Source organism: Elephas maximus, chromosome 16 (genome assembly GCF_024166365.1).
Source record: "Elephas maximus indicus isolate mEleMax1 chromosome 16, mEleMax1 primary haplotype, whole genome shotgun sequence".
NCBI classification, from domain to species: Eukaryota; Metazoa; Chordata; class Mammalia; order Proboscidea; family Elephantidae; genus Elephas; species Elephas maximus.
In genome coordinates this window covers 19231516-19244674 of record NC_064834.1, presented here as the reverse complement: position 1 = coordinate 19244674, position 13159 = coordinate 19231516, and the positions used below count along the sequence as shown (strand labels likewise).

The window sequence follows — 13159 nt, the reverse complement described above, 5'->3', positions numbered from 1 at the left end:
TAAAAGTTTCCCTGAAATTTCCATCATTGTGAACCTTTGGGATGGAGAAGGGGGTTTGTGGTTGTGAACTGTTACTTCCTGTGTCAACTTCTCACGCTGTGTTTGTACTAATTTTTCACACTCTGCCAATCAGCTACGGAATTTAGTATTTTTCTCAATTTCCACGGAACACCCACTCATTAAGTCAATATCTATGTATAAGAGATTTTGATGAAGGTGTATCCAAATGGTGGCCAGAGTGATTTTTATATTTTATTCAACCTTTTGAAAAAGTAATATATTCAGATGGTTCCAAATATTTAAAAGTTGGATATGGTATACTGTTGGTGGTTGGTCTTTTACTGATTTATAGAAACTCAATGCATTAAGAAAACTGGCTGTTTGTGGTAAAAGCTGCATATATATTTTCTCAATTTGTTGTAGTTTTTATCATTTGTACTTTTTTATATTTTATATGATCATTAATTTCCATCTTTTCTGTAATACCTTTTTAGGATATTGTATCTTAATTAGAAAAGGCTTCCCCATTCCTAGGTTATAAATAATTCTCTCATTTTTGTAGTATTTTAATAGTTTTGTTTTTTCTGTATTTAAAAATTTTATCCACTTTGAATTTATCCTGACATCTTAGTGTGGCTGTAACAGAAATGCCATAGTGGCTGGTTTTAACAAACAGAAATTTATCTTCTCACAGTTTAGGAGCCTACAAGTCCAAATTCAGGGCACGGGCTAGAGGAGAGCGTCCTCTCTATCAGCTCTGGAGGAAGGCCCTTGTCTTTTCTCAGCTTCTGTTCCTGGGTTCCTTGATGATCTTCACTGGGCATGCATCTTTCCCTCCATTTGTGCTTTCTTCTCTGTGCCTAATCTGCTCTTTCATGTCTCCAAGGTGATTGTCTGAAGACACAGGCTACACTGATATGGTCTCATTAACATAAAGTCCTATGCTAAATGCCATTACATCCACAGGTACAGGGTTTAGGATTTACAGTACATATTTGGGAGGGGGGGACAAAATCCAATCTATAATGCCTAGAGTGTGTATCATTCAGGGTTCTCCAGAGAAACAGAACCAATAGGAGACTTAATTTTAAGGAATTGGCTCTTGTGACCATGGGGGCTGGCAAGTCTGAGATCTGTAGAAAGTCCTGAATCCTGGGAAACTCAGGCAGGAGTTGATGCTGAAGCCTTGAGGCAGAATTTTTTCTTCTTTGGGAAACCTCAGTTTTTGCTCTTCAGGTCTTCCAACTGATTGAATGAGGCTCACACACATCATGGAGAGTAATCTTTGAAGTCAACTGATGGTAGATGTTAATCGTATCTCCAAATACCTATATGGCAACTCCTGAATTAGTGTTTGATTAAATAACTGGGGCCTATAGCCTGGCCACTGCCCTGGTGACACAATGGTTAAGCATTTGGCTGCTCACCACAAGGTCCGCAGTTCAAATCCTTCAGCCACTCCCTGGAAACCCTGTGGGGCAGTTCTACTCTGACTCATAGTCAGAATCAACTCAAGGGCAAAGGGTTGTGTTTTTTTCCTCCTGGTTGCACAGTGGTTAAAGCGATTGCTGCCTGAAAGGTCTGTGCTTCGAAACCACCAGCGGCTCCGTAGGAGAAAGATGGGGCAGCCAGCCTGCTTCCGTAAAGATTTACAGCCTCAGAAACCCTATGGGGTCGCTAGGAGTTGGGATCAACTCGACAACGGTGGGGTTTTTTGTTTTTTTTTTTTAATAGCCTGGCCAAACTGACACATAAAACTAACCACCAAAGAGTGTTAGTAACAGATCCAACTTATACTTTCCCAGATGGCTACCCAGTCATTCCAGCACCACTGATTTAATTGTCCATCTTTTCTGTGCTGATTTGTATTCATTTATATCAGTGGATTTTCTATTCTTTTACATCAGTGGATTATGTTTATTCTTGTATCAGCATCAGATTTCTGAATTATTTAGGTTTTATAATGTGTTTCAATAGCTCGTAGGGCTAATTCCTCTTCCTTATTTTTTATTTTTCAAAAGTTTCCCGATGATTCTTGGCTTGCTTCATTTTCCATATGGATTTATAATTACCTTTTCTAATCGCACGGATAAAATCCTGTTGGCATTTTTACTGGAATCAAAGAATCCGGAGAATTTACATCTTTTTCATGTTTAATATTCCTGATCAACGTACTACACCTTCCCATTGTCGACACTTTCTTTCGCCCACATGGGTGTTTTAAGGTGTTATTCCCATAGTCTTTACATGGTTCTTATTTTTCCAATGTATTTCTCTTGCATATCTCAGGTGTTGTTGTTGTTAGGTGCCACTGAGGTAATTTTTAAATCCTAGTGACTTCATGCGACAGGATACAACTGCCCCATGAGGTTTTCTAGGCTGTAGCAGATCCCTAGTTCTTTCCCTTGTGGAGCTGCTGCATGGAATTGAAATGTCGACCTTTCGGTTAGCAGCCAAGTATTTAACTGTTCTGCCATACAATTATATAATTTACAGCGATAAATTTATATCCTCCTTTCCAAATTTTATACTGTTAATTTCTTTCTTTCATTTAATACAGTTAGTCTAAAAGAGTAATTTTATGTTGCTTTGGTGATGACAGATTTCTTACCTTGTTCCTGTCTTTATTGGGAATCCTAAACATGGGTAGTCAGGGGAGGCCTCTGGGACGGGAATGACGAATATTCAAGGAGCCAGGGAAGACCATTCCTAAGCAGAGGGAATAGCAAGTGCAAAGGCTCTGGTCAAGGAAGAGGGTACGTTTTGAATCTTCTAAGAAGAGGCCAGTGAAATGAAGGAGGTAGAGAATGGAATGAGGTGAGGGTAAAATGCAGGCAGGTGTCAGATCATGAAAGGTTTTGTAGGTCATAGTGAGGAGTTTGAGTTTCGCTCTGTGAGCAACAAGAAGCCTTTGAAGTATTTTATTTAGGAATGTATTATCTGGTTTATGTTTTATAAAGGTCATTCTAAGATAGGGATAAAATCTGTATTAGTTATTTGTTGCTGTGTGATAAATTACTTCAAAACTTAGCAGCTTTAAACAACAAATATAGTTTTTGTGGTTCTGGAATCCTGGAGCAGTTCAGGAGGGTAACTCTAACGAACGTAAAGTTGAAGGTCAAGATGCAGCTGGGGAGCCCGTCTTCTGAAAACTGACCGGGGCTCTGGCGGAGGATCCACTTTCAAGGTCACTTCTAGGAGGCCTCAGTTTCTCCTTGGAGGGCTTCTTAAGTGTCCTCTTGACATGGCAGGTTGGTTTCCAAAAGTGAGTGATCCAAAAGAGAACAAGGAGGAAGCCTCCATAACTTTTATAACCTAGCCCTATTCAGTGTGGGAGGGGACTCCACAAGGGCGTAGATACCAGGAGATGAGGATCACTGTGGCCATCCTAGAGACTGGCTACCACAAAATTCAACACCCATTCTTCACTAAAAATAATATCAAGAAGTTTAGGATATTACATTAGCATAGTAAAATATACCTGTCTCATCTCCAAGGTCAGCATCATGCTTAATTGGGGAAACTCTTTAATTAGTGAACCTTTTTTTATGAAATAATGCAGTTAAACATTATTGTTGCTAGCTGCCATCGAGTTGGACCCCAATTTATGGTCATACCATGCGCGATGGAGCAAAATGTCGACTGGTCTTGCACCGTTCCCATGATCAGTTGCTGACTGGATCATTGTGATCCACAGGCTTTTCACTGGCTGATTTTCAGGTGCAGATGACCAGACCTTTCTTCCTGATCCTTCTTAGCTGAAACCTGTTCAGCATCGTAGCAGCCAACAAGCCTCCACGGACAGATGGGTGATGGCTGTGCACGGGGTACACGTGCCAGGAATCTAAGCCAGGTCTCCCACAGGGAAGGCGAGGATTCTGCCACTGAACCACCACTGCCCCCTATTAAGCATTAATGTTTATTTTGAAATATATCAACAGAAAAGCTTATGAAATAGAAATGTACAGCTTACATACATGTACAATGTACACTCATGAAACTACTACCCAGGTCAAGAAGAGAGTATCACTAGATTTCCAGAAGGAGCAATAATAAACCTCTCATTCTGGATTTTATGGTAATAATTTCCTTGCTTTTTTTCTCCTACATACATTTCTAGACAGTAAGGTTTTATTTTGCATTGTTGTTTTGTGTCTTGCCTTCACATATGTTGCACATTTGCTGAAACAAATGGCAAGGATTGGTTCTCCATATCTGGAACTGACAGTTGACATAACCTATGTCTGCTATTTCTGAATCCTTTACTTGCTTGCCTGCTAAATAAAAAAAAAAAAGGAAGAGTGAAATCTCCTCGTGATATGGCAGTTGACTTCCCCTAAGATGAGTGATTCAAAAGAAACCAGGGTGGTGGGATTTTGGATGCTTCTTCCTCCCTACCTTACAAAATTTCTCTTATGTGATGATAACAATAATGACGACACTCACAGAATTTTGGTGTATACTAGAATTCCTTTTACAAACATGAAATCTGCAGCTTAAAGATTTGGTAGCAACTTTCTGTTTAAGTCCTTTTATACATTTAGATCCTCTTCCAGGGTGCTTAGGCTCAAAGAAGATTATTTGTTTAGCTTTTTCATGAAGCAGCTGGAGCAAAATTACTTTATTTTCCCTTGTGCAATATTTCTTTTCAGAATAAGTAGGCCATTTCAGTATGTAGTGATACACATCTGGCACTTTTCACAAATACAGAAATAATCTAGAGATAAGGAATGAAATAAAGCATGGCTGCCAAGTAACTTAATGAAAATTTTGATACCTGCTAATGACAATTCAAAGGTATAATTTTGATAACAAAGCCAAGTGTTGATATATTTCATTGTCTAAAAACAAACGTTTCATAAATGATTATATATAAGAATCATAATTTTAATCAAACTTTTTTGCAAATTTTACAAGTGAGCATATTTAAAATACTCATATTGTTTGCTGCTGTTGCCTGGAGCAATGCCCAGAATGTAGTTGGCACTCTATAAATTTTCATTGAATGTATGAATATGGAGCTTAAACAAAACTGTTTTAGAATATTGAATATTCTGAATTTGAATTGGCATCTTGAAATGGTACCGCTGTGGTATTTATCATGTGTTCTTTCTAACCCATGAGAAAAATTCAGCCATTGAAAACCCAGTGGAGTGCAGTTCTACTCTGTACACGTGGGGTTGCCGTAAGTGGGACTCCATTCCACAGCAACTGGTTTGGATTTTTTTTTTTTTTAATATTCTATATAGTGTTTTGGACTTGACAAGCAGATTATTTTGGATGGTGCTAGTGCAATTGAGTCCTATATGTGGGTACTTTTTGCAGGAAAATACAGGGGAAGGGGAAGGAAATGAAGATCAACCATATTGAACTAAGGAATCTATCCAACAGTCTACTAGGAGATTTCATTGCTCCAGTTTTGCTTTTCATCTTGGATAGTGTACATTTTTTATGTATTCGATATTAAACATTAACCCAAATAACCTGAAATAAAAAATTGATTTGGGAACATTTATCTCCAGGTGCAGGCCTATGTTGTCAATAAGTTGAATTCTGTCCTATATTAATTTTTATTGTGCCCTGGTTTTTTCCTTTTCTTGGAATATACAAAACCCTAACACCACATTCTAACTGGGCAGTGCAACTTTCTGAACCATCCTCACATGGTTTTTCCTTTGTTTCAATGCTGTGTTAGTTTTTCCTTGAAATGTGTCCTTGGCAGGTGGTCGTTAACACCTCCTCATAATTGTTAGCCTTTGGCAGAGATTTCTGATTCTTTTCTCTTGTGTCACTTTGGATCTTGTCAAGGTCTAGCTATCTTGTTATTAAGTAGACTTTGTTGGAAAGGATGTTGCAGTTTCTTGGATGAACTTGACTCTGTTAACTCCCTGTTCTGCTGCCCCTTCTGAGCGAGCCTCTGGGGTGATGGCAGGGGTAGGGAGAACAAGTCAAACAGCAGGCTGTCTGTTGTGTGCTATTGTGTCTGATGCATCATGGCCCTATTAAACGTCTAAATGGGCCCAATCCTGAACAGTTCACACCTGTGCCAGTCCATGGGTGCTAATCCATGTCAGTCAGATGAGGTAATGAAAATGTTCAAGTGAATTTTTTATTAACTACTCTCGTAGTGAAATTTGAAACGGTAACTTTGTAAGAGTCTTCTCTCTCTACCAGCTTTTAGGTGCTTAGTAATGAATGGCCCAGAATTGCAATCAACAGCCAGCAGTCACCCAGAATGCCCTGGGTTATCCCTCTGGGTCCTGGTCTAACCTGCCTTAAGAGCTCCCCTTAGGAAACTCAGATAGGTTGGCCCACCCAGACCTGGTTATCAGAAATAGTTTAGAAAGTAGTTGAGTTGGAATTGACATGACGGCAATGGGTTTTATTTTGCTGGATCATACATAAGGTATTTCTATTTCTGGCTCTTTGAGGAAGTGCCATACCATTTTCCATTGTGGTTGTACTATTTTCCAATCCCACCAGCAGTGGATAATGGTTCCAATCTCCTCACATTCTCACCAGCATTTGCTGTTTTCGTTTTTTTTCATCAGTGCCATTTTTGCAGGGGTAAAATGATATCTCGTTGTAGTTTTGACTTACATGTATCTAACGGCTAATGATTTCAAGCACTTTTTAATGTGATTGTTGGCCACTTCAGCATTCTCTTTGATGAAATGTCTGTTATGGATTGAATTGTGTTCCCCAAAAATGTGTATCAACTTGGCTAGGCCATGATTCCCAGTATTGTGTGATTGTCCACCATTTTGTCATCTGTGTTGTAAATCCTATTTCTATGATGTTAATGAGGCTGGATCAGAGGTGGTTATGTTAATGAGGTAGGGCCCAATCTATAGGATTAGGTTGTATCTTGAGTCAGTCTCTTTTGTGAGACATAAAAGAGAGAAGTAAGCAGAGAGATGGGGAATTTCATACCAAGAAACAAGAGCCAGGAGAACAGCGTGTCCTTTGGACCCAGGGTCCCTGTGCTGAGAAGCTCTTAGACCAGGGCAAGAATGAAGACTGCGATCTTCCTCCAGCGCTGACACAGAGAAAAAGCCTCCCCCTGGAGCTGGCGCCCTGAATTTGGACTTCTAGCCTACCAGACCGTGAGAGAGAATAAATTTCTGCTTGATAAAGTCATCCACTTGTGGTATTTCCTTCTGTTACAGTAGCTGTAGATAACTAAGACCATGTTCTTTGCCCATTTGCTAATTGGAGTGTTTGTGTACTGTTGAGTTGTTGAAGTTTTCTATATATTTTGGAGATTAGATCTTTATCAGATATGTCGTTTCCAAATATTTTTTTCCCCAGTTTGTAGGTTGTCTTTTTACCCTTTTGATGGTCTTTTTGTGAGCCTAAGTATTATATTTTCAGAGGTCTCAATTACCTAATTTATCTTCCGTTGTGGATATATTTATAGTTCTCTTTGATATAGAATGTAGTTTTAAGAGTTATTCATACATAGGCTGTTGAAGCAGATAATTTATAACCCTGGCTTAGGGGTCTCATTTTGTAGAAATGACCTTTTCCTAATGATTAGATTGATCTGGCTTCTGTTTCCATCCTTTCTCTGAAAATGGTTTTCTAACGGTCCAAACCAGTTGCTGTTGAGTCTATTCTGACTAATGGTGACTCCATGTGTGTCAGAGTAGAACTGTGCTGCATAGGGTTTTCAATGGCCGATTTTTTGGAAAGCAGATCACCGGGTTTTATTCCGAGGCACTTCTGGGTGGACTCAAACCTCCAACCTTTTGGTTAGCGGCCAATCACATTAACTGTTTTAGCACCCAGGGACTCTGTACACCTTAACTGCCAAAGAAAATTTTCAGTCTTGATCACAAGCTTTCTTGAGTAGTTCATACACACTATAGTTACACTCCCTCTTGTGGGAAGGTCATCCTTTGTTTAGTTTCTGTAACACAGCTTTCCCCCATCATTCCTCAGATTTTCCTCCTCACTCTGCCTGTCTATAATGTGCCTTTCTAGATGAGCTTATCCACGACCACATCTTCAGAGTCACCATTGTAGTGTGTGTTGTTGTTAAGTGCCCTCAAATCGGTTCTGACTCATAGTGACCTCTTATGTACAACAGAGTGAAATGCTGCCCAGTTCCTGCTCTGTCCTCACAATCATTCTGGCAGTCCATGGTATATTTAATATTCTTTGCCAACAACATAATTCAAAGGCATCAGTTCTTCGGTTTTCCTTCCTTATGGTCCAGCTTTCACATGCATGTGAGGTGACTGAAAATACCGTGTCTTGGGTCAGGTGAACCTTAGCCCTCAATATGAAATCTTTGCTTCTTAACATTTTAAAGAGATCTTTTGTAGCAGATTTGTCTAATGCATACATTTGATTTCTTGATTGCTGCTTTTATGGGCATTGATTGTAGATCCAAGTAAAATGAAATCTTTGACAACTTCATTATTTTCTCCATTTAGCATGATGTTGCTTATTGGTCCAATTGTGAGGATTTTTGTTTTCTTTATATTAAAGTATAATCCATACTTTGATCTTCATCAGTAAGTGCTTCAAGTCCTCATCATTTCAGCAAGCAAGGTTGTGTCACCTGCATATCATAGGTTGTTAATGATGCTTCCCCCAATCCTGATGCCATGTTCTTCACATCGTCTGACTTCTCTGATTATTTGCCCAGGATTCAGATGGAATTAGTATGGAGAGAGGATACGACCACTGTGCTAGTTACTGTCAAGTTCTGCCAACTGCCTGCTTAAGAATGGCCTATAGGGAGTAGGGCAGAAACCAAGACTGATGTTTGGGGGTGGCGGTCCAGGGGTGGCTTTGGGGAGGTGTTGACTCTTGACCTACATCTTGAAAATGAGAAGTATTATCTTTAAGTCAAAAATCCCAGAAACAGAAATATTTATGTTAATTTAATCAAAGGGGGTTTTATGATCACAGAAGTCATTTGGTATTGACACATTCTTTCTTAAATAACATCCTTAACTTGTGGGGCTTGATTTCCAAAAATCTTAGAATGCCCTGTGTACTGTCCTTCCTTCCTTGAAATTCTTTTTTTTTAGTCCTTTTAAGAAGGACCTCCCGCATCAAGCCTTTCCACTCTATTCAAACAAGAAGAGCCTTACTTTGTAGTCTTGCTTATTATCTTACCATATATACCTCTTACAATGTCTTATTTTCCCCTTGAACAATATTACAATAGAAAAATGAACTATTAACATTTTCCATTCATGGAAATGATACTGTATATTCAGTTTGCTGTTTGTGTCATTTTTCACTTATAGTGTAACTTAAGCAGCCTCCTAGGTTGTTCTGAACAATTTGCTATATGTCATTATTTGAAAAAAATGACATCTTATTAAACTTGGAGTATTTTGAACTTGCTCTTGGCTACGAATTGTTTTATCTTAATATGCGTATTTTTTAAGTTAAATAATTTTTTAAGGATGCTACCTAAACCTTAATATGTATTAAATATTTATTGTCCCACAGATTACATACTTATAAAGCAAATTAAAATACATAAGAGTAAAGAAAATAATAGCAATTATTGAAGGGATATTGCTAGGAGTTTAACTGACAGTTTTTCTTTACAAAAAATTCCCCCATTGTTCATACCTAAGGTTATATAAAAGCTTACTTTTTGGTATTTTCTACCCAGACCACCTGCCTTGTAGCTTGTGCCTTGAAGTACTATAATGTGACTTTGTTCTTGAGCTTGTCTTGTATTGCTGAGGGCCATGAGTATTGAGTCCCAAGCTTACATTGAAGGTAAAATACACAATATCCCAACTTTGGCAAGCACTGGTGAAAATTTTATTTTACTTTTAATTTTCAGATAATTTCAGACTTCCTGAAAAGTTGCAAGAATAGTACAAAGAATTCCTATATATACTTCACCCAGATTTCTAAAGTGTAACTTTTTTTGCATTCTTTCTCTCCTTTTCTCCTTCCTTCTCCCCTACTCTCTATTTTTTTAAAAAACATTTTGATAGTAAGTTGCAGGCATGATACCCCTTTACTTCTAAATATTTTAGTGTGTTTTTTCATAAAAACAAGGACATTCTCTTACATAACCACAATAAACCAAAAAAAAACAAACCTGTTGCCGACGAGTTGATTCCGACTCAAAGCAACCCTACGGGACAGAATAGAACTGCCCCATAGGGTTTCCAAGGAGCAGCTGGTTGATTTGAACTGCCGACCTTTTGGTTAGCAGTCACACCTCTTAGCCACTACACCACCAGGGCCATAACCACAATACTGTTATCAACACTAACCAGAATTGGTGTCCATTCTGACTTGTACACAGATGTTCATAGCAGCATTATTCATAAATAGTCAAAAAATGGAAATAAGCCAAATTTTCATGAACTGATGAATGGATAAACAAAATGTGGTATATCCTTCCAGTGGAATATTATTTAGCATATAAAAAAGAAATAAAGTATTGATACATTGTACAACATGGATAAGCCTTGAAAACATTAATTATAAGTGAAAGACACCAGACACAACAGACCACATCGTGTATGATTCCATTTACATGAAATATTGAAAACAGACAAATGTATAGGGACAAAAAGTAGATAAGTGGTTGCCTAGGAACTGGTCGGGAGAGAAACTGCTAACAGGTAGGGGGCTTTTTGCAAGTGATGAGCTGAAAATATTCTACAATTGACTGTGGTGATGGCCGCACAGCTCTTAATATACTAAACAGCCATCAATTGTGTTTTTTAAATAGGTGGATTCTTTATTTATTTATTTTTTTGTAAAGCAGTTGTTAAAAGATCAGTCCATACAAAAACGTGTGGATGCGTGTTAATCACAACATTATTCATAACAGCCAAAAGGGGGAAACAACCAAATATCCATCAACGGATGAATAGGGAAATATAATGTGGTGTACCAATGGGATGGACTATTTGGCTGTAAAAAGAAATGATGTGCTGATAAACACTACAACATGGATGAACACTGAAAACATGCTAAGTGAAAAAAGCCAGAGAAAAGAGGCCATATATTATATGAATCCATTTATGTGAAATATCCAGAATAGGCAAATTGGCAAAATCAGAAAGTAGATTAGTGATTTCTAGCTACTAAGGGGAGGGGAAATGGGGAGTGATTGCTGATGGTGGTGGTAAGAGTTTTGTTTTTTTTTTTTTTTTTGAGAGGACGCAAATGTTCTAAAATTATATGGTGGTTATAGTTGGTTTTACAACTATAGGAATATACTAAAAACCATTGAAATGTACACTTTAAAGCACGCATTTAAAATACATTAAATGTACACAATAAATCTGATAAAAAAGAAGAGCATATATAAAGTCCCTTTACTAAAAATATTTTCCATTCCAACATTATTTTGGCATATGTTTTTAGTGCAAGTATTAAAATTTCTTATTAATGAATTCCTATATTTCATAGGATATAACAGTTTCATAATATATAAATTGTAAAAATAAATGTTAAATTATACCATAGTAGTCACTAACATTACTCACAAAAGTTTGGATACACCATTTACCTTCTAATGTGACCCTGACGTGCAGCTCCAGCTTCAGCAGTTTATAAATGAATCCATCCTGTCAATTACAAAATAATGTGCTGCTTTATAAAACTTTAGTTTGGAATATTTGGATCATTTTGAATCAGTGCATGAAATGAGAGTTACCCTCTAATTAGTAGTGTAAATCGTAGCATTTGAAATTTTCATAAAATGCAACCACATTGGGTTTCTGTGGTTTTTAGCCATTCATTCAACAAATAGTTGGATCGCCTATGAACTGAGTTCTGTGCTCAGGAGCCAAGTTGTAAAGCAAACAGACGTAAAATAGTTGCTAACAATTATTAGATCCTTATTCTGTGCTGCTACAGAGTGGTTAGGAAGCTTGCCAAAATATCATGAGCTAGTTGTTGAGTCTGGTTTTTAGTTGTTGATTAAGCTTTTTTTTTTTTTTAATTTAGGTCAAGGTAAACTTTTTATTGAACTATAATAATGTGTAGAGAATTGCAGTGTTTCTAGGCTTGATGCATTTTCATAAAGGGAACACACCCTTTTAACCAGCAGCCAATATTACTAGCAGGCCATAGGCACTTGTCCCCTCCCAGTAACTAGCTTCCTCGCCTCCAAGAGTAACCACTCTTCCATCTTCTAACACTACTGATTAATTTTCCCTGTTTTGAACCTTATGTAAACACAATCTCACAGTGTATGTTCTTTTGCATCTATTTCACTCATTATAATAGTGAGATTCATCCATGTTGTATGTAATTGTAGATCATGTATTCTCATCATTAAGTAGTATTCTATTATGAATAGTTCTTTGTATGTTTGGAGTAAGGATATTTTATCCATTATACCCATTATCGAGTTGATTCCAACTCATAACAACCCTATAGGATAGAGTAGAACTGCCCCACAGGGTTTTCAAGGAGCGGCTGGTGGATTCCAACTGCCAACCTTTTGGTTAGGAGCCAACCTTGTAACCACCACCCTGCCAAGGCTCCTTATCAATTATATGTAAATAGTTTTCTCCTACTTTATTGCTTGCCTTTATACATTCTTAAGTTTTTGTTGGTTAATGTTTGATGAGCGTAAGTTTTATTAAAGTCCAATTCTCAATTTTTTTTCTTTATGATTAGTAAATTTTATAGTTTTAAATGTTTGCCTACTCCAGGGTCATGAAGATGTTCTCTTCTAAAAACTTTATTGTTTTGCTTTCACATTAAAAAAAAAATTGCCATCGAGTCGATTGCAACGCATAGCGACTATAGGACAGAGTTAGAACTGCCCCGTAAGATTTCCAAGGAGTGGATGGTAGATTTCAACTGACAACCTTTTGGTTAGCAGCCTAGCTCTTAATCATTTTGATCTACATTATAGTTTGAGCTGATCTTGTGAGTTAGGGGTCAGGTATTTTTTCCCCCATAAATATATCTACCCAACACTATTTATTGAGAGACTGTCCTTTTTATTTACAGTGTCAGCTTTGCTATATATCAGGTGACCGTATTCATATGGTTCTGTTTTATTCATTGATCCGTTTATCCAGTACCAGACTGCCTTAGTCATTATAGGTTCATCATGGATCTGGATATCTGGCAAATCATTTTCTCCATGAAAGTTTCTTATTCTTTCTTTTTTTGCTCTTCTTAGTCCTTGCATTACCAG

The 13159-nt window shown here is 37.6% G+C and overlaps 2 protein-coding genes across 11 annotated transcripts in view; one reads left to right on the top strand and one right to left on the bottom strand.

Annotated features, from left to right (window-relative positions):
* Window positions 1–13159, bottom strand: part of LOC126059477 (graves disease carrier protein) — a 281521-nt gene that overhangs the window by 216952 nt on the left and 51410 nt on the right. Inside the window, exon 3 of one of the 2 annotated variants that reach the window (XM_049855148.1) lies at window positions 11513–11570. The exons of the other annotated variant lie outside the window; for it this stretch is intronic. Coding sequence (XP_049711105.1) covers window positions 11513–11570 — 58 coding nt within the window. The remainder of the gene's footprint in view (window positions 1–11512; window positions 11571–13159) is intronic. 2 annotated transcript variants of the gene reach the window in all.
* TET1 (tet methylcytosine dioxygenase 1) overlaps window positions 1–13159 on the top strand; it is a 134535-nt gene that overhangs the window by 97412 nt on the left and 23964 nt on the right. The window lies entirely within an intron of this gene.